Source organism: Sinocyclocheilus rhinocerous, unplaced genomic scaffold (genome assembly GCF_001515625.1).
Source record: "Sinocyclocheilus rhinocerous isolate Xijiao unplaced genomic scaffold, SAMN03320098_v1.1 scaffold68, whole genome shotgun sequence".
In the NCBI taxonomy this organism is placed as follows: domain Eukaryota; kingdom Metazoa; phylum Chordata; class Actinopteri; order Cypriniformes; family Cyprinidae; genus Sinocyclocheilus; species Sinocyclocheilus rhinocerous.
Window position 1 is genome coordinate 806,424 of NW_015666487.1, and position 24,620 is coordinate 831,043.

The 24,620-nt window shown below is 36.4% G+C and overlaps 1 protein-coding gene across 2 annotated transcripts in view; it reads right to left on the reverse strand.

Moving 5' to 3' along the window:
* Nucleotides 1-837: 837 nt before the first annotated feature.
* Nucleotides 838-24,620, reverse strand: part of LOC107732401 (synaptosomal-associated protein 25-A) — a 29,259-nt gene continuing 5,476 nt past the window's right edge. For both annotated transcript variants that reach the window (XM_016543721.1, XM_016543720.1), the window contains exons 2-8: nt 12,146-12,284; nt 10,567-10,608; nt 8,080-8,128; nt 5,603-5,720; nt 2,261-2,380; nt 1,884-2,028; nt 838-1,365 (exon numbers count right to left, since the gene is read on the reverse strand). In XM_016543721.1, the coding sequence (XP_016399207.1) occupies nt 1,297-1,365; nt 1,884-2,028; nt 2,261-2,380; nt 5,603-5,720; nt 8,080-8,128; nt 10,567-10,608; nt 12,146-12,217 (615 nt within the window). In that variant the 5' untranslated portion in view covers nt 12,218-12,284 and the 3' untranslated portion in view covers nt 838-1,296. The remainder of the gene's footprint in view (nt 1,366-1,883; nt 2,029-2,260; nt 2,381-5,602; nt 5,721-8,079; nt 8,129-10,566; nt 10,609-12,145; nt 12,285-24,620) is intronic.

Genomic DNA, 24,620 nt, shown 5'->3' on the forward strand with positions numbered 1-24,620 from the left:
ACAGCGATTAGGGGTTTATTACTTTTAATCAATTCAGCTAGCTACAAAATGTCAACCACTTCACAGACTGACAGGATACAGAGGGAGTTTTAATATTACATGCGTTGAGGACATCAATCTCACAGTTTAACCTATGTGTCATTCAGGTAAGGTATTTATTTGACTTCTTATAATAACTATTCAACATCTTAAGTGATTTGGTGTGCATAGCTCTAAGTACAGAAGCAACAAAAAAACTGGTTTTTTTTTTTGTTATGGATTATTATAATTTTTTACCAACAACAAACCACACGGGGAAAGTAAACTAACAGGATACAGTCTTCTTATAAAAGTAAGGTCTCTCAGAAATATGCGCCTTTGCTTTACATTGCAAATGATTTATTTATTTTTTCAGAGAATCCAAAACCTATGATACAGTAAACAACCAGTCCCCAGCTTTCAGAACATCATTTTCTACACCAAACTGCATATTCATTTTAGAAAACAAGTCATTTTTGCAGGACCACCACACCAGCCTTGTTTCGTTCCCATCACATTTCCTCTTTAAGTCACTTTTGAATTATTTTACAACAAAGGTCACAGTCTGTGAATATATATCGACTGAAATGGTGGCACTATTGCAAACTTGCAGTAATATGGAACGGAATGCAATGTTTTTACTACTACAGCTACAGAATCTAGTTGCACATTGTCTAAACAGTAACTGATTATGGTTGTGATGAGGGATATGAACCAAGGACATTGATTGTAAGTGCTTGTTGTATTAATATCATTTGCAAAATCTTTTTTCCCATTCTTCATTGTCATGACAACATCAAAATAAGGAGCATGACAGTAGCCGAGTGGTGTGACACAGTTTTACCAAGACGATACTGAGATATACTGAAAAGGAAAGACAGCTTGTATAGCATTCCTATATAGTTCCTCCAGCAAAAATTTGATATATATATATATATATATACACATAGGCTATATGTTTACACATACAAGCGGATATATGTATACATACATACATACATATATGTATACAGGCAATAAAGAGAATAAAAACTTCACAAGTGAGTAAGAGCCATCGAGTCAGCACTATATACAACCTTTGGAAAGAATGATACAGAGAATAAGAAATAATTTTACGAGGACAATCATTGAAAAAGCTGACAGACGACACATAGAACGACATTTACAATGGGGGCCGGGTGATATGTGCATGTGTGCAAACCTAGAAGGTAAATACCATGATAAGCGCATTGCCTTTTGACAAACTGCACGGTTGGTAAAAGCAGGCAGACCAGAGGCTTAACCACTGCCGAGCATCTTTGTGGCCCTCTGGTTAGCTTCATCAATCCTGGTCTTGTTGGAATCAGCCTGAAATAGTTCAAACAGTGCTTTATTTAGCAACAATGTATTCATTACAATCAAGCCATTATATGCAGTTGCAATATATATAGTTAGAAATGTATATCAGGGTTATTATAGTAAACTACAAAAATATTATAGTAAACTACAAAAAACATTTTTTTACTTGAAAAAAATGTGAATTGAAAAAAAATGTATGTCAACTAGTTAACAAGGCAACATTTGTCATTTTCATTTAGTTTAACTTGATGTACTAAAATAACAGTAAAAAAACAAACAAAAACTACAATAGTATCTCAATAATACTAAAATAACATGTATACATATGTAGTTTCATTTTTAAAGTCAACATGAAATCAAAACTGACATTTAATTTATTACTGAACATTCTTATTATTGATTCATTTCAACTCTTAATTTGAGTTTTAAAACCGCACTTTTTTTTTTTTTTTTACAGGATTTAGGATTGTGTGATTTATCTTTGGAAAATCCAACATGGGAATCTGGCCTTGAGAGCCAATCCATACCTTCTCCATGATCCTGTCGATCTGGCGGTTCTGGGTGTCAATCTCGTTGCCCATATCAAGGGCCATGTGGCGCAGGTTACCAATGATGCCTCCCACCTGCTCTAAGTTCTCATCCATCTCATTTTCCCTGGCGTCATCTGTTACCCTGCATGCCACAAGCACAGCACAACGTCAATTTCAATCCACAAACGCCAATAATTTCTCAAATCTGACTGCATACACATGGCCTATCTATACATTTGACCTCTTAAGCCTTTTATTTGAGCGTACACAGCTGTTGCGACCAGATTTATTTAACCTTTTGGCTACACGATCAAACCTCTCTCTTATCCAGCTAACCCTCTGGACAGAGCGTCCTGGAATCCTGGGCCTCTCACCTGCGGATGAAGCCTCCGCTGATGGCCATCTGTTCGCGCTCATCCACCACGCGGGCAGGCTGGCTTGCAACCACTCCGTCCTGGTTGTTTCCCCAGGCCTTGCTGGCTCCGCTCTTCATTCTGCACAGAGTCGGGGGAAGCGTGAGTGCTCGGGTAACCGGACACTTCCATATCAGCAGCAGTGTGTTCACAGATCAACAACAAACATGGATTACCAGGCAAGCATAACAGGGATGGGCTCATTCTCAAGGGGCTTTTGTAATTTGTAATGCTATATCCTGCGGACATATAACATACATGTACTTGATGCTGAGACACATACCTTTCTAAAAATGGGGGATGTAAATACAGGTGGACAGACATTTCCAAAGAAAGAAAAATGGGACTCAGAGGTCACCTCTGGCCGCCCCATGGCACATGAGCTGTCACCCCTCTCAAATTATGACAAATAACAAAGAGCACAGGCCTTGGCGACAGACAACACAGAGTAACAGGACTGCCACATCAGTGGAGACAAGTGTAAATAACTTAAACAGAAAAGAAACTGGAGGAAGAGAACCGCATCCTATCTTGCCCTTTCATTGGCCACCTCTCACCTTGTTGTTTCTGACTCTTAAATATGAATATTATCATGTAGGAAAGACAATGACAGATCAGTAATGCTATGAGATTATTAACCCAGAGCCAAAAATGAATGAAACTATCAATTATTGGTAATTATAGCCTCTTTTACACTGCAATTATCCAAAATATATGCAGTCTTATCAAATATGACAACAACCTATTATAGGTTATTACTATTTATTGTTGTAGACATGACAGTGGGATATTCGGATCATTTAGAGGCCAGGGGTGAGGTACAGAATAACAATAATCAAATGTAAGATTGAAAGCATTATTGTAATTGCCACTGCAAACTATTTTATTTAATAGGCTGTCAATATGCCAGCCTTGAATTCATTCTAATTGTGTCAGGAAAATCATAAACCTAATTCATAAATAATAAAGATTGAATATTTTGCATGAACAAGGCAGTTTTATTAATCAGCTCTTGTTCTGGCTGTGGGTTGCTGATATAGATTTTAGTTCTAATATTTCTTGATTTATCTAAAGAGAGATGGCCAAGCCTCCCACTGCAGTATTATTTATAGAGACGGACTAAAGCTACAATTCCCCCGGCTGCCTTCCCTCCATTCTCTCTCTAAACATCATGTTGAGCTTTATCTAATGTGAAGGAGCAGTTAATACTCAAACTGGCAAACAATGCCTAAAATATTGAAAATTAGAACCTAGAATAGCTAACTTACTTTCCCTTTTCTTTCAACTATTAAATAATCTACTGAAAATTACATTTGATTTTAAAATAATGACTTTATATTAAAAAAGTGACTGTAATTTTGTTAAAACTATGAACTAAGTTTAATGTGAAAACCTGACTGACCCTAAATTCAACCTCCCTAAGCACACAGGTTCATTTGCGCCTCTGCATCAGTTTGGGATTTTATGACAGGCTGTCACATAAAAAAACTGAATATCTGCACTGTATCTTTCTCTGTCTGACCTAGATCTCGTCTGCTCCCCTTAGGGAGCCAGCAAAGGCATTGGCTCTCTCCACTGTACTGCGGCTATAGACTGGACTGTGTATCCTGTTCTTGGCCAAACTATCCCTGTCAACATTGAATGAGACAGGCTTGAAAATGTTAGATCATCTGAATGACTTTCAGTAGGAGTTGATCATCAGCATTGTTACTGCACATTATTGTTCTTTAACAAATAACAGCAATTAGCAAGAGATGCATGAGCAGTTGACGATTTGTAATCATTCAAATGGTGGCTGTCATTACAAAAATTTCCTCTAGCTATTACAAACCATTTTCAGACAATTATTGACAGAATTAGATTTATACATTAAACACAAATTAAATAACAGTTTAGATAAAATATAGAGCATTTTAACAGTGTATATATAAAAAAATATATGACAGATTTTAGAGACAACACTCTTCGTTATTTCTTTTTTAGATAACTATCTATAATCCACTGAATGGCTTTCCTAAGGTAACGTCACGTGACATGTTTTTCACGAGCTGTTTTATTGACGTCTCTTCGCGGTTAAAACACGGATAACACGACAGATGGTACATTTCAGTAAGCTGTAGCTACTATATATTTTGATATATCCTTTTGATGTTCATTCATGTTTTCGTCCTATAATTAGTATAATTCGTCTTATAATTAGTTAGAAAAAGAATCGGTTTGCTCGCGCTGAGGCAGTTGCGCTGTCACACGATAAGGAGCGCCAAAATGCCATTTATTATGTAAATTCGTAATAAAATTGGCATAATTTCAAGTCTTTGTTTTAAAATGAACACAAAACAGTCTTGCTTAAAATCGCGTTTCTCTGCAAACGGCTCAAAATGATGAGTGCGTCACGTATGAGTTATGTTTACTAATCTAGTATGGCTGGATAGTAACAATAATTTATCGAATAAAGATGTAATACTTAAGTTGATCAAAAATATATGTAGGCTATAATTGACTTTTCTTTAAGTATTTTGAATGAATTTGTATTTGACTACATTTAGTGACTTACCTCAACTTTGGCACATCCATGCAGTTTTAGTGGTTTGGTTTAACGTTCATTAATACCTTGATTTTAAAAGAAGTGTGACCTTGGGTTGTGCAGCATGTATGAGGGGCCGTATAGGCCATAATTATTGAAAAGCCTCTTACAAACACTAGTGAAACGAAAAACATTGATATCTTACTGTCTCGCTTCACCTCACTCTTCTTGTCAGTCAGCTCTCCTCACTGGAGAAACGAAATCTGATCTGTGATGCGACTGTCGTTCGGCACGCTGCATTCGCTGCATGCGTTCAGTTTTTAATTGTAGTGTCCGTTCTTTTACTGAACTAAATTATTTTTATTACTATAAAAAAATCAAAACGATGGTGGGGGTAGGTGCCATGGTGGGAAAGTACGTAACCGGTGTTGCGGCTTAACACCAGTACGTATCACCATCAACACCTTCTATCGCGGCAAGCCTAGTTACCATTTAAAATTTGAATAATTATGGCCTATACGGCCCCTCATAAGCATGCCTTATATTCATATATTTCATTGATAAACTGTCTATCAAAAGACCCAGAGCCAAAGCAAGTGGCCTGCTGTACTTCTGTGAGCATGTGTGACCATGCCTCATGCCTCATGCTCACTGTCTGTGCTTAGGATCATGGGAAGTGAACATGGCAAGCCACCCTGGGCACGCCTGACTATAGGGCTACAGGCCTCTCAGTATGATTTATTTTTAGGCAGGCAGGCAGGCAGGCAAGCAGCACCTACTTGTTACATGGACAGGAACAAAGACCACAGAATTTTCCTAGATCGTTCAAATTCTTTTCTGCATCCTTCATGTCCTTATTGATTTGGTCCATTCCCTCCTCGATGCGTTCCAGTTGCTCTGATTAAACAACAAGTAATTTATCCCCCACAGAACGAGAGCAGGTGTCAGGAAAATAAAGGAGGGAGGAAAGAGAGGACAAAGAAGAGAAGACAAAACTTCAGACAGTCACTGTGACAAAAGGAAACTCAAAAAAAGGGGGGAAAAAAAACGGACGCCACCACATACGTAAGAACCTTCTGCCACATGGTCAGTACCTACTTGTTACACGGACATATGAAAAGGCCACAGCATTTCCCTAAATCTTTTAAATTTTTCTCGGCCTCCTTCATGTCTTGGTTGATATGGTTCATGCCATCTTCAACACGATCGAGTTGTTCTGGTCAGGACAAAGGGATGACAGCAGTGGAATGAATTTACAGGCTCTTGTTTAACAAGAATATATGAGAAATGAGCACTGATGAACTGGATGCGAAATTGCTCAATGCATCTAGAGGGGACGCATGCATTAGAATGAACCTACATATGCAAAAAAAAGAGTTCAAATAGCAAGACTTCCTCCTTTATTTATTTAGAGATGCATCAAAGTCGACATGAAATCAAAATGGACCCGATTTACGTAATGCTTGTTTCTGGTCTCATTGTGAGCGATTCATCTGTCCATGTATTTTCAAAAATAAAAAAGGGTCTTCTTAATCATTAATCAAAAAGTAATAACTTTTAATTTCTGCTGACATCACCGAGACCGCACAGGCTATTGAATAATGTTAAGTTTTTACATTTACGTTTTTTGTAAACTTGTAAATCCATTTCTGGTATGTAGCGCCCACTTTTCACCAAGTCCCAATAAATAAAATCAAGTCCCGCCCAACATTTTTTCTCATTAATATCCTTTGTCACTCAAACTCCATCACATTTTGGAAGTAAAATGGATTGCAAATGGCAATTCACATTCATCAAGTGGATGAAGATGAAGTGGAAGAAATTCTAGCTTGAATTTGATCCTGGCGGCCAACAGCAGACAGATTCTCCCATAAGGGCCACTGCAGGAGTGCGACAGTGTCTCTTTAATTAGACCTTGGGGCAGAATAAAAAACTGCCCTGATCTCTCTCAAGGCTTTGTGGCTGTAGTTTGCTGGAAGCCAACAGCCTCCTTTTCCCCTCGCTACAATGGAAGAGGGTGCAGCTTATGGTTTGTTTGTCTCTGTGTGGTTAGGGGATGATATGGCTGAGGTGCTGGGTGACCCGTGGTGATGCAGTCTGGCGTGTTTGTCGTGCAGACAGGGTGTGTTCGATATTGTTAAGAGGTTTAGTAAAGGTATCAGTCACAGGAAAGAGAGAGGCAAACTGGGAATGGTTCAAGAGGGAAACAAGCCTACCACATCAGTTACTTTTGTTTAATCCCTGGCATTTCAAGGCCCTTTCATTTAGGCAGAGCAAATTAACCTAAAGATGATTAATGAAAATCTATAAATTCTCATTTAAAACAAGGAACTGAACTTTTGATATACCTCATTCCTTGGTAACAGCCTAGCTTAGTGTCACCTCTGGGCTGAGAGTTTCGTTTAAATAAGCTTTAGGCCTCAGTTTGAGGGGATGAAGGAGTGAGATCTCATTCCCCTTATGAAAAGACGAATTACTGGCTGCAGACGGCGGGGGGAAGCCAATCAGAGGGCTAGCTAAGGCCAATTGTGTAATTTTTTAAATCACATTAAGCCAAACAAGCTAATGTGTGCTTTTAAAGTGGGAGCAAGCTGTTTAGAGCCTTGTCGATTTATATTTGAAGGCCCACTTTAACTTTTTTACGTATTGAAATGACACTGTTGAAGTAGGTAATATCTGTTTTTTGTTTATGATATTAGCTTTGTGCCAGGGATTATACAAAAGAGTATTAGTGCAGTTTATGGGAAAGAGTGTCATTTGTCATTACCAGCTAAATCGATCGTTGCTTTATTTGTTTTCTTGAAAGTTTATTGTTACAAGCTGCTTACCTAAAAAACTAATGTGATGGCAACTACTTTTTAAACTGAACAGTAAACTTGTTTTAAAAGCAAGCATTAAATGGACAGTTACAGTGGCCAGTCCTGTTTTTAGTAATACAGTATATAAAAAAAATATTAAATAAAAGAGGAAACGTGTTAGCAAAAGGTGAAAGATTTAGAGTTACTTCAGAAACAGCAGAGGAAATCATAATTACATAAAATGACTTTAATTGCTTTATGCATTAATCAGTGGAATTAACTGAAAAAAAAAATGAAGCTAAAAATTAATTTATGATACGTACTATAGTTGCTTATTAATGCAAATTTATTTTAAAACATTTGAATTTTATATGAAAAGCTAACAGATATATACAATATTATATTTTTATGTGCCAAGAATGCATGAAGATTGTCATCTAAAATACATCCACACTTACCTCCCTGCTCATCCAGCATAACCAAAGTCCTGATACCAGCATCTTTACTCTATGCATCGAGAGCCATGGAGAAGAAGCGTGGAAAAGATGGTGAAATACATGGAAAACAAAGTGGAGAATAAAGAAGGACATAAAAAAAGAGGTGAGGTTCAGCACACAAAACACAAGGCTCATTCCAGAGGCAGTCTACAGGGAAACCTTCAGGCTGTACCGGTGACATTTTAAATTTGCATAATGTTCTTCTCCTTTTTCTTAGACTAAATAAGCAGACGCTAATTACTGTGGAGCATACAGCTCTGATCAATATCGTTTGTAAGTAAATGCACTCTCTGTGCTAATGTGAGACAGAATCTATTGAGAGTCTTTTCTGAGCTTTCATGGCTTGAGAATTCACCCTTAAACAGTAAACAAAATCCATCAATGAAATTCTGCTGAAAAATGGCAGCAATGAATGAATCCACTTTTTGTTTAGAAGAATAAATGAGTGTGTTGGAGTACAACCAAATATTTAGGCAATGCAACAAATATAGTGGGATCTCATTGAAGGTGCTACACAGAACAAGCGATGCCTTTTCATTCCTCAGATATTGAGGACACACGATTTGGTTTGCATATTAATATCACAACAAATCATCTGTCACCTCTTTAAAGCTTATGAAATGAGTTACACTCATACAGAGGACATTTACTCCTCCCAAACCTCTGTAAAAAGTATTAGGGGACATTAGCACAAGGACGTTAAAGCCAGTACCGATGTGCTCAGAGATTCCAATTCATATTTTGCTATAGATGTCATTCATGACGTGTTTATTATTTAATAGCGCCATGAAAAGGTCTGCGTTATAAATCAGCTCTCACTGTTCTAGTCTTCAATAAGAAACGTTTTTGAGCAACAAATGTCCATTACTATTATTTGGTCACTGGCATCCTAGATCTCATCCACCTCTAACAAAACATGACTTTTCCATAAACCTAATGATCAGCGAAGTAAATTTGCTGTGCTGTTTTCCTAGAGTTTGGAAAATAACAGGCAGCTGCGACATATTTCAGAAAGTGCAGCTTTAGCGCTTTGAGGGGAACGGGATATCGATATTTGGGATAATCGTAAGGCTCGGTGGTGCATAAATCAGCGGGACATGAAGCAGCACCCCCCTCATTCCGGATGGGATCACAATGTGCCCTAAATGGATCCTTGGGGATTAATTTGTTTGTGCCATAAACCGCTGAATTTCCACGCAGCAGTAAAAGCCTGGAACAAACTCAATACTTCTACTGGTATAAATAATGAATGTGATTTACCTCCGTTTTGGCCTAACGCAGGAATACTGCTGATGGTCTATAAGTGCCGAGAACATTTGATTAGCCTAACTACAACATGAAAAGGCTGGTATGGGCTGACATAAGTAGTAGTATCTTAGATCGACTGTGTCAGCAGTGACAAATTATTCTTTATCCATGTTTACTATCCCTGTCCAGTTTTCTTCTGTCTATCAGTCTGTCAGCCTTAGAGGCCTCAGGCGACTTGTCTATTTGTCAACTCAGAGGCGACTTATCACTTCCCTGATCTGCCAGTAATGGACATGGGGAGGTGCTCTTTGCAGAGATATGGGCTGTGATTATCGATATGACCTTGAGATATGTTGCAGAGACTTCATCACAGTTCTTCCCCTCAGATATACACACCTCTCTTCTCTTTCTCTCTTTAACACCCTCAACCCATCTAGCCTAGATTAGCCAAGTCCAGCTTGTGCTGAGCTCTGTCTGCAGACTAAAGCTCTCAAGATAGAATAAAATACAAGTATTGATCTGTTGATTTATTGATCTATTTTTCTAGGGCGGTCAATTTAACATGTTAATTTAGTACATTGAATTTTTTGTTTTATATATTTTTTTATTTTCATGCTCACCGAGGATACATTTATTTGATCGACTCTATTATTGTGAAATATTATTACAATTTAAAATAACTGTTTTCTATTTTATTATATTTTAAGATGTAATGTATTCCTGTAATTGCAAAGCTTAATATTCAGCAGCCATTTCTTCAGTCTTCAGTGTCACATAATGCTTCAGAAATCGGCAGAATTCAAATATGCTGATTCGGCACTCAAGAAACATTTCTAATATTATCATTATTGAAAAATAAACAATTGCTGCTTAATATTTATTCATTAATCTGATTAAATATTTAATTAGCTTAATATTTAATACAATTTAAACCATGGAACATTTTTTTTAGGATTCTCTGATGAATATAAAGTTCAAAAGAACAACATTTATTTGAAATAGAAATATTTTATAATAATGTAAAAGTCTTTAATGTCAGATTTGATCAATTTATTGCATCCTCGCTGAATAAGTATGTTTATTTCTTTCAAAAAATATCTTATGACAGATCATATATTAAACATTTGTGATCAGAAAGAAAGAGCATATGCAAACAGTGAGAAATAATTTTAATATAAATATGATAAAATGTCTCTTTACCTCTTCCACAAGCTGCAGCATACGGCGGGTGCTCTCCAGTGACTGTGGGGGGGAGGAAAAAGATGTTAAAACCAGAATTCATTAGGAACTGACAGAGATAAAAACCTCGACAAGCTGCAGTGTGTGGGAGGATTTTTAACACACACTATAATAGATAAATAATCAATGGATGTTCTTTACAGCACTAACATACCAAAATATTTAAGCCTCTACAGAAAAATGTACAAAAAAATCTGCATTAAGCATCAGAACATCATTCATCACTTTAGATCTCAGGCCATCCACCAGTATGACCACCTCATCTTTCTGTCTCTCACTGAATGCCAAAATACATAGAATAATTGCCAGAATAATTTCCTTCTTACTTAACATTATGAATACCGAACATATTTCAACAGTATGCCATTTATATAAGTAGATCTACAGCATTTTTCACACAAATATCATAGACTGAGAGTCTGGTTATTATGAATTCATATCTCTGTGGATCAGAAGGCTGGAGGCCACTTTTGCAATGTGCTGTTTATTTTTTAATATTCTGCTCAGCTGTGAGAATCATAGCGTGGGGTGGCAGTGAGGAGCTCCATCAGGCTGCAAACTCATAGACGCCACCCCCAGCTCACACACACACACACACACAGCAAATGCTGCACTGTTATGTAAAGCAGAGTGCAGGTGAACCATGACATCTCACAGTTGCAGCCCACAGAACAAGCTGTGTACAAATAAATAAATCTGTAAAATAAATTACAGCAATTTATCCAAGCCTCAATCAACAGAGCATGAAAATGTGAAATAATTAACTTATGTCGGTGACCTGGATGAGAGCAAAATTAATTTAATGTCTGATTTAACTAAACAGATGACTTAGCAAATAAAATAATGCATTATTAATATTACATTATTGTTTATGTTGCGCTGATCAACAGGCGTCAATAGTGGCATTGATGCAGCATCATGTAAAAATGTTTTCAGTTGTAGAAGTGCACTATTCACAGTCAGCCATGATTCATTTCTTAATCTAAAATTATACTAATTTCAAATATTTAATCAAATATATTAAAATTATTGTCAGTATTAATATTATAATAACACTTAATACAAGTATTAATAACTTTATAAAATAGAAATGCACTATTCATAGTAAGCCATGGTTAATTAAACTAAAATTATAATTATAAATAATTACTTAAATTATTATTTTATAATAATGTAATTTATGCAATTATTAATAACTCTATAAAGTGTCCAATAAAAGGAAGTTACAAAGATAAAATAATTCAGCTTTTTAACATTCACCTGCTCCATGTGGAAAAAATCAGTTTAGGCTACTGATGTGACCACTGTTTTTATTAGTCTTCATCTCATGTCAGTGTACATGATCTTAACTATCCATTTCTTTATTTTAGTTTACATTTACATACTGTAAATATTCTTCATTATCACTTGGTTTGGTGGTCAAATACACATTTTGGTCCCTTAGTTGGCACTACGTTTGTCTTTTGATTGCAACCAGTTCAAGTTTGAAGGTTGTTGTTCGTGTAAGTGTAGCATAAAGAGAGGAAGTGAATGACCTTACCTCATCGGCCAGCTGGTCTGCACGTTGCTGCATGTCAGAGAGCTCATTGCGCATATCCGTATCTTCTGCCATGGCTGCTGGGTGTGCTGGGTGGAGCTGGTCTCCAACTGGGAAGAGTGGGTCTTAAGTCTAGGGGAAGCTAAATGAATCAGACATAGACAGAGAAAAGGAAAACATTAAATGATTGTGCCATCCAGATTTAAGAATTAACAAAGAAAATATATCCATGCTAAACCAATACTGTCTTCCTCAGAGAAACAGCTACGGACGTTAAAGTCATACAGCTAATAAACTCATTTCATTTACACAGGCTAAATAAATGTCAAGAAATGGACAGTAGGACATTGTCTGCTCTTAAGGAGCCCATCGCCTCTTCTCTTCGTGCCGAGGTGCTGGCTGCTGTGTTTAGCTGATTAAATTCTTCCCTGAGGTTCTGGGTGTACCAGGAGAAATGTGTCCCTGCTCTGTCATGGAAACTGTGAGCTTGACAGATATATTCCTGAAAAGACTGTCTTGACAGCTAGCAAGATATCCCAAGGGGTCTAGAAAGAACAGCCTACTGAATAATTGTGAGTGTGTGTTAAACTGCACAAGCATGTGGGCAATGATGCCATCCTGATTCAAAGTTCAAAGGAAAACATGCTTTTACAAACCCTCGTGCTCGTATACAAGAACAGACATTGTCTGCAATAAATAAATCATTTGTAACATTTTTGTTTTTAAGCTTGCTTTAAGCAGAAACATCACTAAATTCTGTTTAAGTAAAAGCAATATAAAGATATATGGATATATATATCTTAATTTATTATCCAACTCAACCATACACAACACTATCAGTGAAATATCCAATGAATTCCAAGCAGGTATTAAAGTCGTATTAAAGTACAGGTATTAAAGTACTTCCCAGGTATTTGGGAAGTCGTGGCCTAATGGTTAGAGAGTTGGACTCGTAACCCAGAGGTTGCGGGTTCGAGTCTCGTACCGGCAGGGGTTGTAGGTGGGGGGGGGGAACAGCGCTCTCTTCCACCTTCGATACCACGACTGAGGTGTCCTTGAGCAAGGCACCGAACCCCCAACTGCTCCCCGGGCGCCGCAGCAAAAAAATGGTTGCCCACTGCTCCGTGTGTGTGTTCACTTCTGTGTGTGTGCACTTTGGATGGGATAAATGCAGAGCACTAATTCCGAGTATGGGTCACCATACTTGGCCACATGTCACGTCACTTTTAAAAGAGCGATACTGCCTCCATTAATTGCATAATTGTACTCAAGCGATTAAGTTTAACACGCCTGCCTGACCTTTTACTGTGAAATACTCCAGAGACTCTAAAGGCTGCAGTATCACACTCCCATCTCCAGCAGTGAAATGAATGCCATCTTCTGCTTTGGTTAAAGATCAGGGAGCACCAATCTACAATTGATTGACCCATCATCCAGGCTGTGTACTCATGCAGGCTCGCTCAGGGTAATAGAAACATGTTTGTGATGAATTTGCAGTGTGGCGCCATATGCCACGGTGCCCTTTATGGTGCCAGTGAAACACACCAATACAGAAACGTCTCTCGCATGTCCTCGCTTAACCTCTGATGAATGAACTCGTTCAGATTCTGATGAGTGCATAAAACTGTCAGGTCAGTGAACATCATAGTGAATTCTTTGTGGCAGTATTTTTGAAATAAGTTGAGCACAATTTGAGAGACCAGAGAAATAACGATGGGCCTAATCAAAGAGGTGCCTTGCTGTCTTAATTTTTTCATGTGGAAAAGCAAAACAATGTTGGAAAATTGTCTTAACTATGCCAGTGAAACCTCAGGACTCGTGTTTTACTTCCCACGCTGTTCTTTACTACTGAAAAACTCTTTAAATTAGCTTCTTCCTCCACATCTCTCATCTTCTCATTTTTTAACTGAGAAAACGTAATGTTATTTGCTGTATTATGAATATGAATGACACCATCAGCAGGCCTTTGCATTGTCGGTTAGCTAAACCTGCAACAATGCAAAAAGCTAACATCAGTGCAAGCCAGAGAACTGAGCAAATGGGACCCTCAATTATTGACCAGTTAACAGATGTTCTGTAAACAAAAGGTCAAAAGGTTAGGCTTTTATTTTACTTGTATTTTCAGTTTATTAATTTTGCAATTCACTTCTGCTTTCAGGTTAAAATGATTGTAGCTCTTGCCTATATCCCAGGATTATTAATAATGCATTAGGTAGTGGTAACTATTCATATTATTTTTTTCCAGTGCACTACCAGTCATTAAATATAGAAGAACAATGATGCAAATATGAAAATGCTCTCCTTTCTGCTTAATTGATGACTCTTATTATTTTCTGCTTGTTGAATGATTGCAGATGAAGTGAGCTAGTTCTGAGGCACTCAAATGTAGACAATGAGACCTGTGTACATCTCTATAGAACATTACTATATAAACATATATATTTAAACAAGAAATCTACAAGACTGGACAGGGATTACAAGAAAATTAATACTGGTAAACAGGAAAAACTTGTGAATAAAGCAGGGATCCTTAAACTTTAAAGCTTGGCCTTGTGCCAAGAGTACAATATTAATATATTTCCATTCTTTATGATGTCTATCCATTACAATAATCCTTACACATTACTTAATACATTTTGGGAGTTATTATTAGGGAGAGACAATAAAATATGTAGTAGAATGATTGCTTTGAAAATGAAAAAAAAAAATGTATTTTTTCATTACACAAAATTTAAGATCAAACAAAAATTGGACTCAATTACTGTCCTGGAATAAAAATTTTACAATAATGACTCTAAAAGCAGTAAACATAATGAGGCAAGTTTCTTTCTGAACTAGGCTCCAGAGTATTACTTATTGACCATTAGGTTACTGTGTGATACTGGAAATTGTATGTAGCTGTATGTTTGTTTACCGAGACAATGAGAAGCTCTATGGTTCAAACACATGCTCTTTTAGAATAGTTGCATGTGTGTGTGTGTGTGTGTGTGTGCTCACTCATCCTCCGACTCCGAGCTGGCTGCCATTTTGTTTTCTCTCTTCAAACATGCAGCCTCTCCCTTCACTGCAGCACTTCAGTTACCACACAAAAACTGTCCTCCTCAAAAACTTAAAGCTTAAATACTGCACCAGTAACCATTCTTTTGCTGCTCTCACATGCTTTGCTAAACGCTAACTTCCCCTTATATCCCCTGAAATGGAATGAACTTATCATGCCTGACCTCTAAATCTCTGAGTCAGGCGAAACAGACGTGTTTTACGAGATTACCTTTGAAATCGGGTTATGGCATTTCCCCTCTACAGTGTTATGTATGTTGCAACAGATTGACTCTCGTAGAGCGAGTTATCGAGCTTGACATGTTTCAAAATCAGAGTCTCTATGAGAATCCTATTTCACCAATGCAAAGACAGCAAAACGACAAAAGAGAAAACTGCTCAAAAACTGGAGTTTTACCATATGTTATTCATACCTTTTATGCTTGGCAAATTGATGAACTGAGATTGCCAACAAACCATATACCACAAAAAACTGACAGCATAGTTAGCATTGTTTTCTCATACCACCAGAAAGCACATTTAATGTACAATGGAAAAAAAAATTTTTTTTTTAAAGTTTTAAACAAAACAAGAAAATACTATTTCAGTATTTCTACTTCTAATTTCACATTTAAATCAATGTGTTACTTATTTTTTTGTAATTATTTGTCAAATTTACCAGCAGTTTCTGAGTGAAAATTTTTTCTACACCAAATTGTTTTTCAGTGTAATAAATACACGTCAGCAGTTGCAGTTACGTTTACTTGAACAAATGTACAATATAAACTGCAGCAGGTGATGCATTATTTAGGGAGGTCCCTGAGTTCATTAATGCTCCCATTTGTCTCTAACCATGCCTTGTCCTTGATTGAAAACCATAGAGTAACAGATGAAGCCGGCCACTTGTAAACTATAGCAGTGGCTTATTATTATTCACAAGGCAATACAAGCAGATGAGGACAGGCCTGAGCGATGCTGCCCCCTCCTCTCATGAGCAGTGATTAATAACATCAGTTCCCTTCCTCCTGAGTGGAGGATTGTGTGGAGAGATTCCAGAGCTCTGCTAACACATGGTACTGTTCACACTCCTTGTACAAATCATGTGTATAATATATAGAAATAGAAATGTTTGTTCAGACAGTTAGTAAAATCACTGAAATTCTGCTACCCCAAAGGCCCAACGTTGTACAACATTTCATTAAAAACTTACTAAAATATCAAAAATGTTAAAACTCATTTATTTCTGCATTAGAGGCCTCACACAAATAAATGGTGAAATAATCTTTTCACAGTTTTTTTTTTCTAAATGTGGGTCTTTTCAGGGATAATCATGTACTGTAGACCATGTGGAAAATTCATTATAATATTAAAAAAAGACCTCAACACAGTATAGTTCAAATTTGATTATACTGCAGTGCATTAGGAATACTCCACCAGGCGTCTAAGGAGGTGGGCTTCCCCATGGTTTCCTTCTCATCTACAATGCAAAAAAATATTTGAAGAGTTCAGATGCAAAAGCCTCTTTTTAATTACTGAACCTAAACATAGGAGCCTGATAAAAATGCTCATTTTAGATGAAAATTTTAGATGGCACTTAGAGGCTTTTGCATCTGAACATGTATTTTCTAATCCTTGAAATTAAATAAATGTCAGATATTTTAACATATAAAAAAGATATTAAGATAAGAACGTGTCTTGGATTATCTTTATTTTTCTTACATCTATAGCAAGCAAGCAAGCAAGCAAATTTTATTTATATAGCACTTTTCTAAACAAGTTAATGCAATTCAAAGTGCTTTACAGACAATAAGGAAACAAAATAATACAGCAATTAATAAAAATTAAACTAAACAGAATTAAAACAAAAATAAAATAGACCCATTAAAATACAAGAATAAGAATAAAGTTGATAAAGATTAAAATATGAAATATAAAATAAAACATTAAAAATGAGGCAAAAAAAAAACCACATGAAATATACAGAGGTTTTATAAGTCTTTACAGAAAGACCAGACTAAAAAGATATGTTTTTAATTTAGATTTAAAACTATTAATGTTTTCAGCACATCTTATGTTCTCTGGAAAGTTGTTCCAGAGGTGAGGAGCATAACGTCCAAAAGCAGCATTACTGATTTTTTTTTTGTTCTGCTATGAGGTACAGTTAGAATAAAAGAATCAGAGGATCTAAGAGTCCTTCTAGGTTCATATACTGTAAGCATTTTTGAAAGATAGTCTGGAGTAAGTCCGTGCAATGCCTTATAAACTAATAAAATATATTTTTTAAATCAATACGAACAGGTAACCAGTGCAATGACTTTAATACTGGTGTAATATGATCTCTCTTTTAGTTTTTTGTCAATATTTGAGCAGAAGTATTTTGGATTAATTGTAATTGGTTAATCGTATTCTTTGGTAGACCAGAAAGAAGGGCATTACAATAGTCAAGCCTGCTAGTTATAAATGCATGCATTCATTTTTCTGTGTTGCTCAGAGAAAGAAACGGTCTTACTTTAGCAATGTTCTTCAGATGATAAAATGCTGTTTTGGTAATATTACGTACATGAGCTTTAAAGTTAAAATCAGAATCAAAGACAACTCCTAAGTTTTTTTTGCCACATGGCTTGGGTTTAATCTGAGTATCCAATAATCCAATAATCAAAACTTCAGCTTTATCTTGGTTGAGTTGTAAGAAGTTTTGTGACATCCAGACATTTATGTCTTGGATGCAATTTGTGAGTGAATCAATTTGCACAGGGTCATCAGGAGACACGGCTACATACAACTGTGTGTCATCAGCATAGCTATGAAAAGAGATACCATGCCTCCTGATGATATGACCGAGAGGTAACATATATAGATTAAAAAGCAGTGGTCCTAAAACTGATCCCTGAGGAACCCCACATGGTACCTTGTAATATTCAAACAAGGTATTATAAATAGATACTACAAATGTTCTTTCACTAAGATATGATAAAAACCAATTTAAAACGGTTCCACATAGACCAACATAGGACATTATTCTTCTTGTTTATGCATACATTTTATTAAATTCTGTTATATTTATGCTCAAATAGGGCACTGATTATTTTAATTCTGCTTTATAACAGTAAGTATAGTGAAAAGTGCTATTTAAAAAATACTAATATTATATTACAGATATATTAGATTAGATATTTACAGCAGGTTGACCAACTAAAGGTCCATTTTTTTTTATATGTACATCGTGAATGCTGCAAAATAATCAACAGACCATGTACTCTCTAACAGAAAATCATTAGGCTTGTGATCTGTGACGGTCATTAGTACTGATCTAAATTATACATTCCAGCATGCATGCGGCTGCATACAGAGTATTCTTCCTTGCAGTTTTTGCACTACGCACTCATGTTGCTGCGCCATAAACTAGAACGACTGCAGCAGCCTTAGAACCTCATCTATATCCCCCCTTTACACTGGGTTGAAGGGTCTTGTGATTTAGTGGGGATCCAACAGCCAATGTAATTGATTTGACAGAGTCCATTTCACAAGGCCATTTGTGTTCAGCTCTGCAGCAATGGCATCAGGTCCTACTGCAGAGAGCCCTCCTTCCTCGCTGCCTGTAAACCTCAGAGTCAGACTCCCTCTCATGGGGAAGCCCCAGGATGAATTTATGAACAACACGGCCATTAAAGCAGACACTGTGTTCCCCACCCCACACCCTGTTCCCTTTCGCCTCTCCATCTGGCTCCAATGTTCTTGGCGAAATGACGAGTGATGAAGTGATGAGTTTGACAGGGCAAGGATTGGAGGGCTGGCTATGCAGTCTGTTTGAGTGTGGCCTTTCCGTTTTATTGCAACTTCATAGAAATGATGATCAGAAAGCAGCAGAGGAAGCTATCAGCTATCATTTTTAATTTTCTATAGAAACAGACCCACTAAAAACACCAACATTCAGACGTCCTCACACCTGCAGAAGATCTGTTTTTAACTGCATTCCTTTGACATTCTTTTTTGATTGGCATCCTAACATTCTCATATTGTATTTCCATAATATGTCCCTTTAACAACAGACACTGCAGAAAAGACTAAATGCATCAAAGGCGCATCAAGGGTGCCAACGAAAGTAATTTATATGAAAATCTCATAAACTGCACTGATGGTATCGTGGTTGTGACATTTGTTTTGTTGATCAGACAGGAGGGGTGGGAGGTATAAAGAAAGCACAGGAAAAAATGACACCTGAATGATAGCATCAGCAGTTGTTAAATATTTGAGGAGTCACAAACAACAGACATTAAAAAGCAATTAGGAAGCCCAAGATCCAGGAAGCAGACAAAAGCTTTTACTCAACAGAAACATGATTAACGGACTTATTTTATAGAGTTGCATTTAGCTAAAGGAACTAAACCTGTATTAAATAAACAATTCAATTAGATGAGTTTTAAAATGTCTTCTTGAATGCACCAGTAACTGATTGAACAGAAGATAACTATTCTATTAATAAATTTAAGCTATCTAATCTGTTTTTCTTACCTCATTAGCAAATTATTTTTCTTGTTTAAGCATACATTGTTATACATATGCTCAAAATAAATAAATAAAATGGATATTTACTAAAGGACCATCTAAATGGTCCATTTTCCATTTTTGGAATATGTATAATCAAAAACAGTGAATGCCACAAAATCATTTCTTATATATAGAGTGCTTCATAACATATAGCTCAGCTACATTCACATAAAGTGTAGACAACAGAAAGGATTTTTTTCTGAATGAGAAACATCAGTGATTGACAATCAAAGAGAGAAAATACAAGCGCTAATACTTCAACTATAGCAAATATGTCTTTCTCCATCCTATTGAATGACTTAAATGAGCCAGTGTGTATTGTTATCAAATGACTGTTTGGCCAGACTAAAAAGATATGTTTTTAATTTAGATTTAAAACTATTAATGTTTTCAGCACATCTTATGTTCTCTGGAAAGTTGTTCCAGAGGTGAGGAGCATAACGTCCAAAAGCAGCATTACTGATTTTTTTTTTGTTCTGCTATGAGGTACAGTTAGAATAAAAGAATCAGAGGATCTAAGAGTCCTTCTAGGTTCATATACTGTAAGCATTTTTGAAAGATAGTCTGAAGCAAGTCCATGCAATGCCTTATAAACTAATAAAAGATTTTTCAAATCAATACGAAAACTAACAGGTAACCAGTGCAATGACTTTAATACTGGTGTAATATGATCTCTCTTTTAGTTTTTTGTCAATATTTGAGCAGAAGTATTTTGGATTAATTGTAATTGGTTAATCGTATTCTTTGGTAGACCAGAAAGAAGGGCATTACAATAGTCAAGCCTGCTAGTTATAAATGCATGCTTTAATTTTTCTGTGTTGCTCAGAGAAAGAAATGGTCTTACTTTAGCAATGTTCTTCAGATGATAAAATGCTGTTTTGGTAATATTACGTACATGAGCTTTAAAGTTAAAATCAGAATCAAAGACAACTCCTAAGTTTTTTTTGCCACATGGCTTGGGTTTAATCTGAGTATCCAATAATCCAATAATCAAAACTTCAGCTTTATCTTGGTTGAGTTGTAAGAAGTTTTGTGACATCCAGACATTTATGTCTTGGATGCAATTTGTGAGTGAATCAATTTGCACAGGGTCATCAGGAGACACGGCTACATACAACTGTGTGTCATCAGCATAGCTATGAAAAGAGATACCATGCCTCCTGATGATATGACCGAGAGGTAACATATATAGATTAAAAAGCAGTGGTCCTAAAACTGATCCCTGAGGAACCCCACATGATACCTTGTAATATTCGGACAAGGTATTATTAATAGATACTACAAATGTTCTTTCACTAAGATATGATAAAAACCAATTTAAAACGGTTCCACATAGACCAACATAGGACATTATTCTTCTTGTTTATGCATACATTTTATTAAATTCTGTTATATTTATGCTCAAATAGGGCACTGATTATTTTAATTCTGCTTTATAACAGTAAGTATAGTGAAAAGTGCTATTTAAAAAATACTAATATTATATTACAGATATATTAGATTAGATATTTACAGCAGGTTGACCAACTAAAGGTCCATTTTTTTTTATATGTACATCGTGAATGCTGCAAAATAATCAACAGACCATGTACTCTCTAACAGAAAATCATTAGGCTTGTGATCTGTGACGGTCATTAGTACTGATCTAAATTATACATTCCAGCATGCATGCGGCTGCATACAGAGTATTCTTCCTTGCAGTTTTTGCACTACGCACTCATGTTGCTGCGCCATAAACTAGAACGACTGCAGCAGCCTTAGAACCTCATCTATATCCCCCCTTTACACTGGGTTGAAGGGTCTTGTGATTTAGTGGGGATCCAACAGCCAATGTAATTGATTTGACAGAGTCCATTTCACAAGGCCATTTGTGTTCAGCTCTGCAGCAATGGCATCAGGTCCTACTGCAGAGAGCCCTCCTTCCTCGCTGCCTGTAAACCTCAGAGTCAGACTCCCTCTCATGGGGAAGCCCCAGGATGAATTTATGAACAACACGGCCATTAAAGCAGACACTGTGTTCCCCACCCCACACCCTGTTCCCTTTCGCCTCTCCATCTGGCTCCAATGTTCTTGGCGAAATGACGAGTGATGAAGTGATGAGTTTGACAGGGCAAGGATTGGAGGGCTGGCTATGCAGTCTGTTTGAGTGTGGCCTTTCCGTTTTATTGCAACTTCATAGAAATGATGATCAGAAAGCAGCAGAGGAAGCTATCAGCTATCATTTTTAATTTTCTATAGAAACAGACCCACTAAAAACACCAACATTCAGACGTCCTCACACCTGCAGAAGATCTGTTTTTAACTGCATTCCTTTGACATTCTTTTTTGATTGGCATCCTAACATTCTCATATTGTATTTCCATAATATGTCCCTTTAACAACAGACACTGCAGAAAAGACTAAATGCATCAAAGGCGCATCAAGGGTGCCAACGAAAGTAATTTATATGAAAATCTCATAAACTGCACTGATGGTATCGTGGTTGTGACATTTGTTTTGTTGATCAGACAGGAGGGGTGGGAGGTATAAAGAAAGCACAGGAAAAAATGACACCTGAATGATAGCATCAGCAGTTGTTAAATATTTGAGGAGTCACAAACAACAGACATTAAAAAGCAATTAGGAAGCCCAAGATCCAGGAAGCAGACAAAAGCTTTTACTCAACAGAAACATGATTAACGGACTTATTTTATAGAGTTGCATTTAGCTAAAGGAACTAAACCTGTATTAAATAAACAATTCAATTAGATGAGTTTTAAAATGTCTTCTTGAATGCACCAGTAACTGATTGAACAGAAGATAACTATTCTATTAATAAATTTAAGCTATCTAATCTGTTTTTCTTACCTCATTAGCAAATTATTTTTCTTGTTTAAGCATACATTGTTATACATATGCTCAAAATAAATAAATAAAATGGATATTTACTAAAGGACCATCTAAATGGTCCATTTTCCATTTTTGGAATATGTATAATCAAAAACAGTGAATGCCACAAAATCATTTCTTATATATAGAGTGCTTCATAACATATAGCTCAGCTACATTCACATAAAGTGTAGACAACAGAAAGGATTTTTTTCTGAATGAGAAACATCAGTGATTGACAATCAAAGAGAGAAAATACAAGCGCTAATACTTCAACTATAGCAAATATGTCTTTCTCCATCCTATTGAATGACTTAAATGAGCCAGTGTGTATTGTTATCAAATGACTGTTTGGCATCTCAAACATGGGTCAACAGTCAAATAATCCTGAAAAGAAATATGCAAACATGAAGCAAAGGCTAATATTAAATTTCCAAGTAGTGTTTACTATAGCATGCTACTTACTACTGAAATACGATTCCACTTTAATGGAATCAGACTGCTTAATCTTTACATGTAAACTGAGAAAGAATGAATCATCTGCATGATCTCATCTGTGTGCCTTTATATACACTATATATATGCGCCATGAAAACTTCATTACATGAACTCTCAGTACTCTGAGAGAGCTACAATTCTAAAATGGCTTCAGACTGCAGCTATGAGCAAATGAGCAGATGCCATAACATTCGTCCAAATTACTCACACTAACAGCTAGCAAAAGTAGCCAAATGCATAAAATGTCCATCTGATAAGGCACAAACATTAAGATGCCTAGCAAAGACAAATGGCACAGGTAAGAAAAGTAATATTCATCATGCATTAATCCAGACATATTTTAAACAACTGCATTACCCATGATAGCATACTATTTCCACATTGTAACAACCACAAATATAAGGTCTTATATTAACATTTTCATAAACTAGATGTCAAATGCAGTACACACCGCATTGCTTCAGTTCTTTCAGTATTATGTGGCAAGTACAAACTACAGTAAATTACATCAGCTAGCTCTTAATCCTTTGCTTAATCTCACTTTTATTCAGTAAATTTAAGACTGCACTTATTAACCACTGTGACCTCTCGAAAATTGTGTTCACAGAGAGAGGACAGCGTCAGTCCTTATGCTGATTTATGATGCTTCTCTATCCGCCTCAGAAACCTCCAGCACTATTGATATTTGCAGATGGTGGAGGGGAAACCCACATGTGTGGGCAGAGCTTACAGGCTGAGATGTTTGCCATGAGGGGGCTTCTTTCTGCAGTCATTATGCATCACACAAGCTAATTATTCGGGGTATCTTGTCTTTTCTCCTCTCATTCTCAGCCGCCCTCTTCTGACGTCCCTTATCTGCCTAGTTTTCTTCTCTACCAACATTATCCCCCCTCTTCCCATTGCTCATCTTTTCATATATTGCTGTCTTCTGCCTTTTATGCTCTTGTGACGCATTTGACCATATTTTCAATCTGTGAGTGTTCAACCAAGTGCACTTGTGCAGGACTGTCGCAGAGATATCCGGAAGCCATTTTGTACTTCGGCCCATGTTATTGGTTGCTATTAAAGACTGGCTGCTCTTTTTAATTTAGGGAATAGCAAATCAGTTCAAATTTTTGACCCAGCTGGTGCTTTAATCTAAAACAATTTTGTGTTAAAAGGCTATATGTAATTAGGAATATGAAATCAAGGACTTTATGGTGATAGTTAACTGACAATAACATTGCAGTTTCCCTTAACAGGTTACTGGTAAAGCTTTTGGTTTTCTTTTTTCATTATATCTATCACAACATTTCATTGATACAGTCATTAATTAAGACATCGAAGCAACCATAATAAAGCACTTCGCTGTCTCAGTGGCAAGATTTGATGAAACAATTTCCAGATGACATATTAATTGGTTTGTAGGATTTATTTAAGTGAATCACTCCTGGCTGAGCTCAGCCATTTATTAAAACTGGAATCTGTGAACATGTGCTGCTCAAAAATACATATAATAAACCTGAACCTATAATTTAGACTTTGGGTA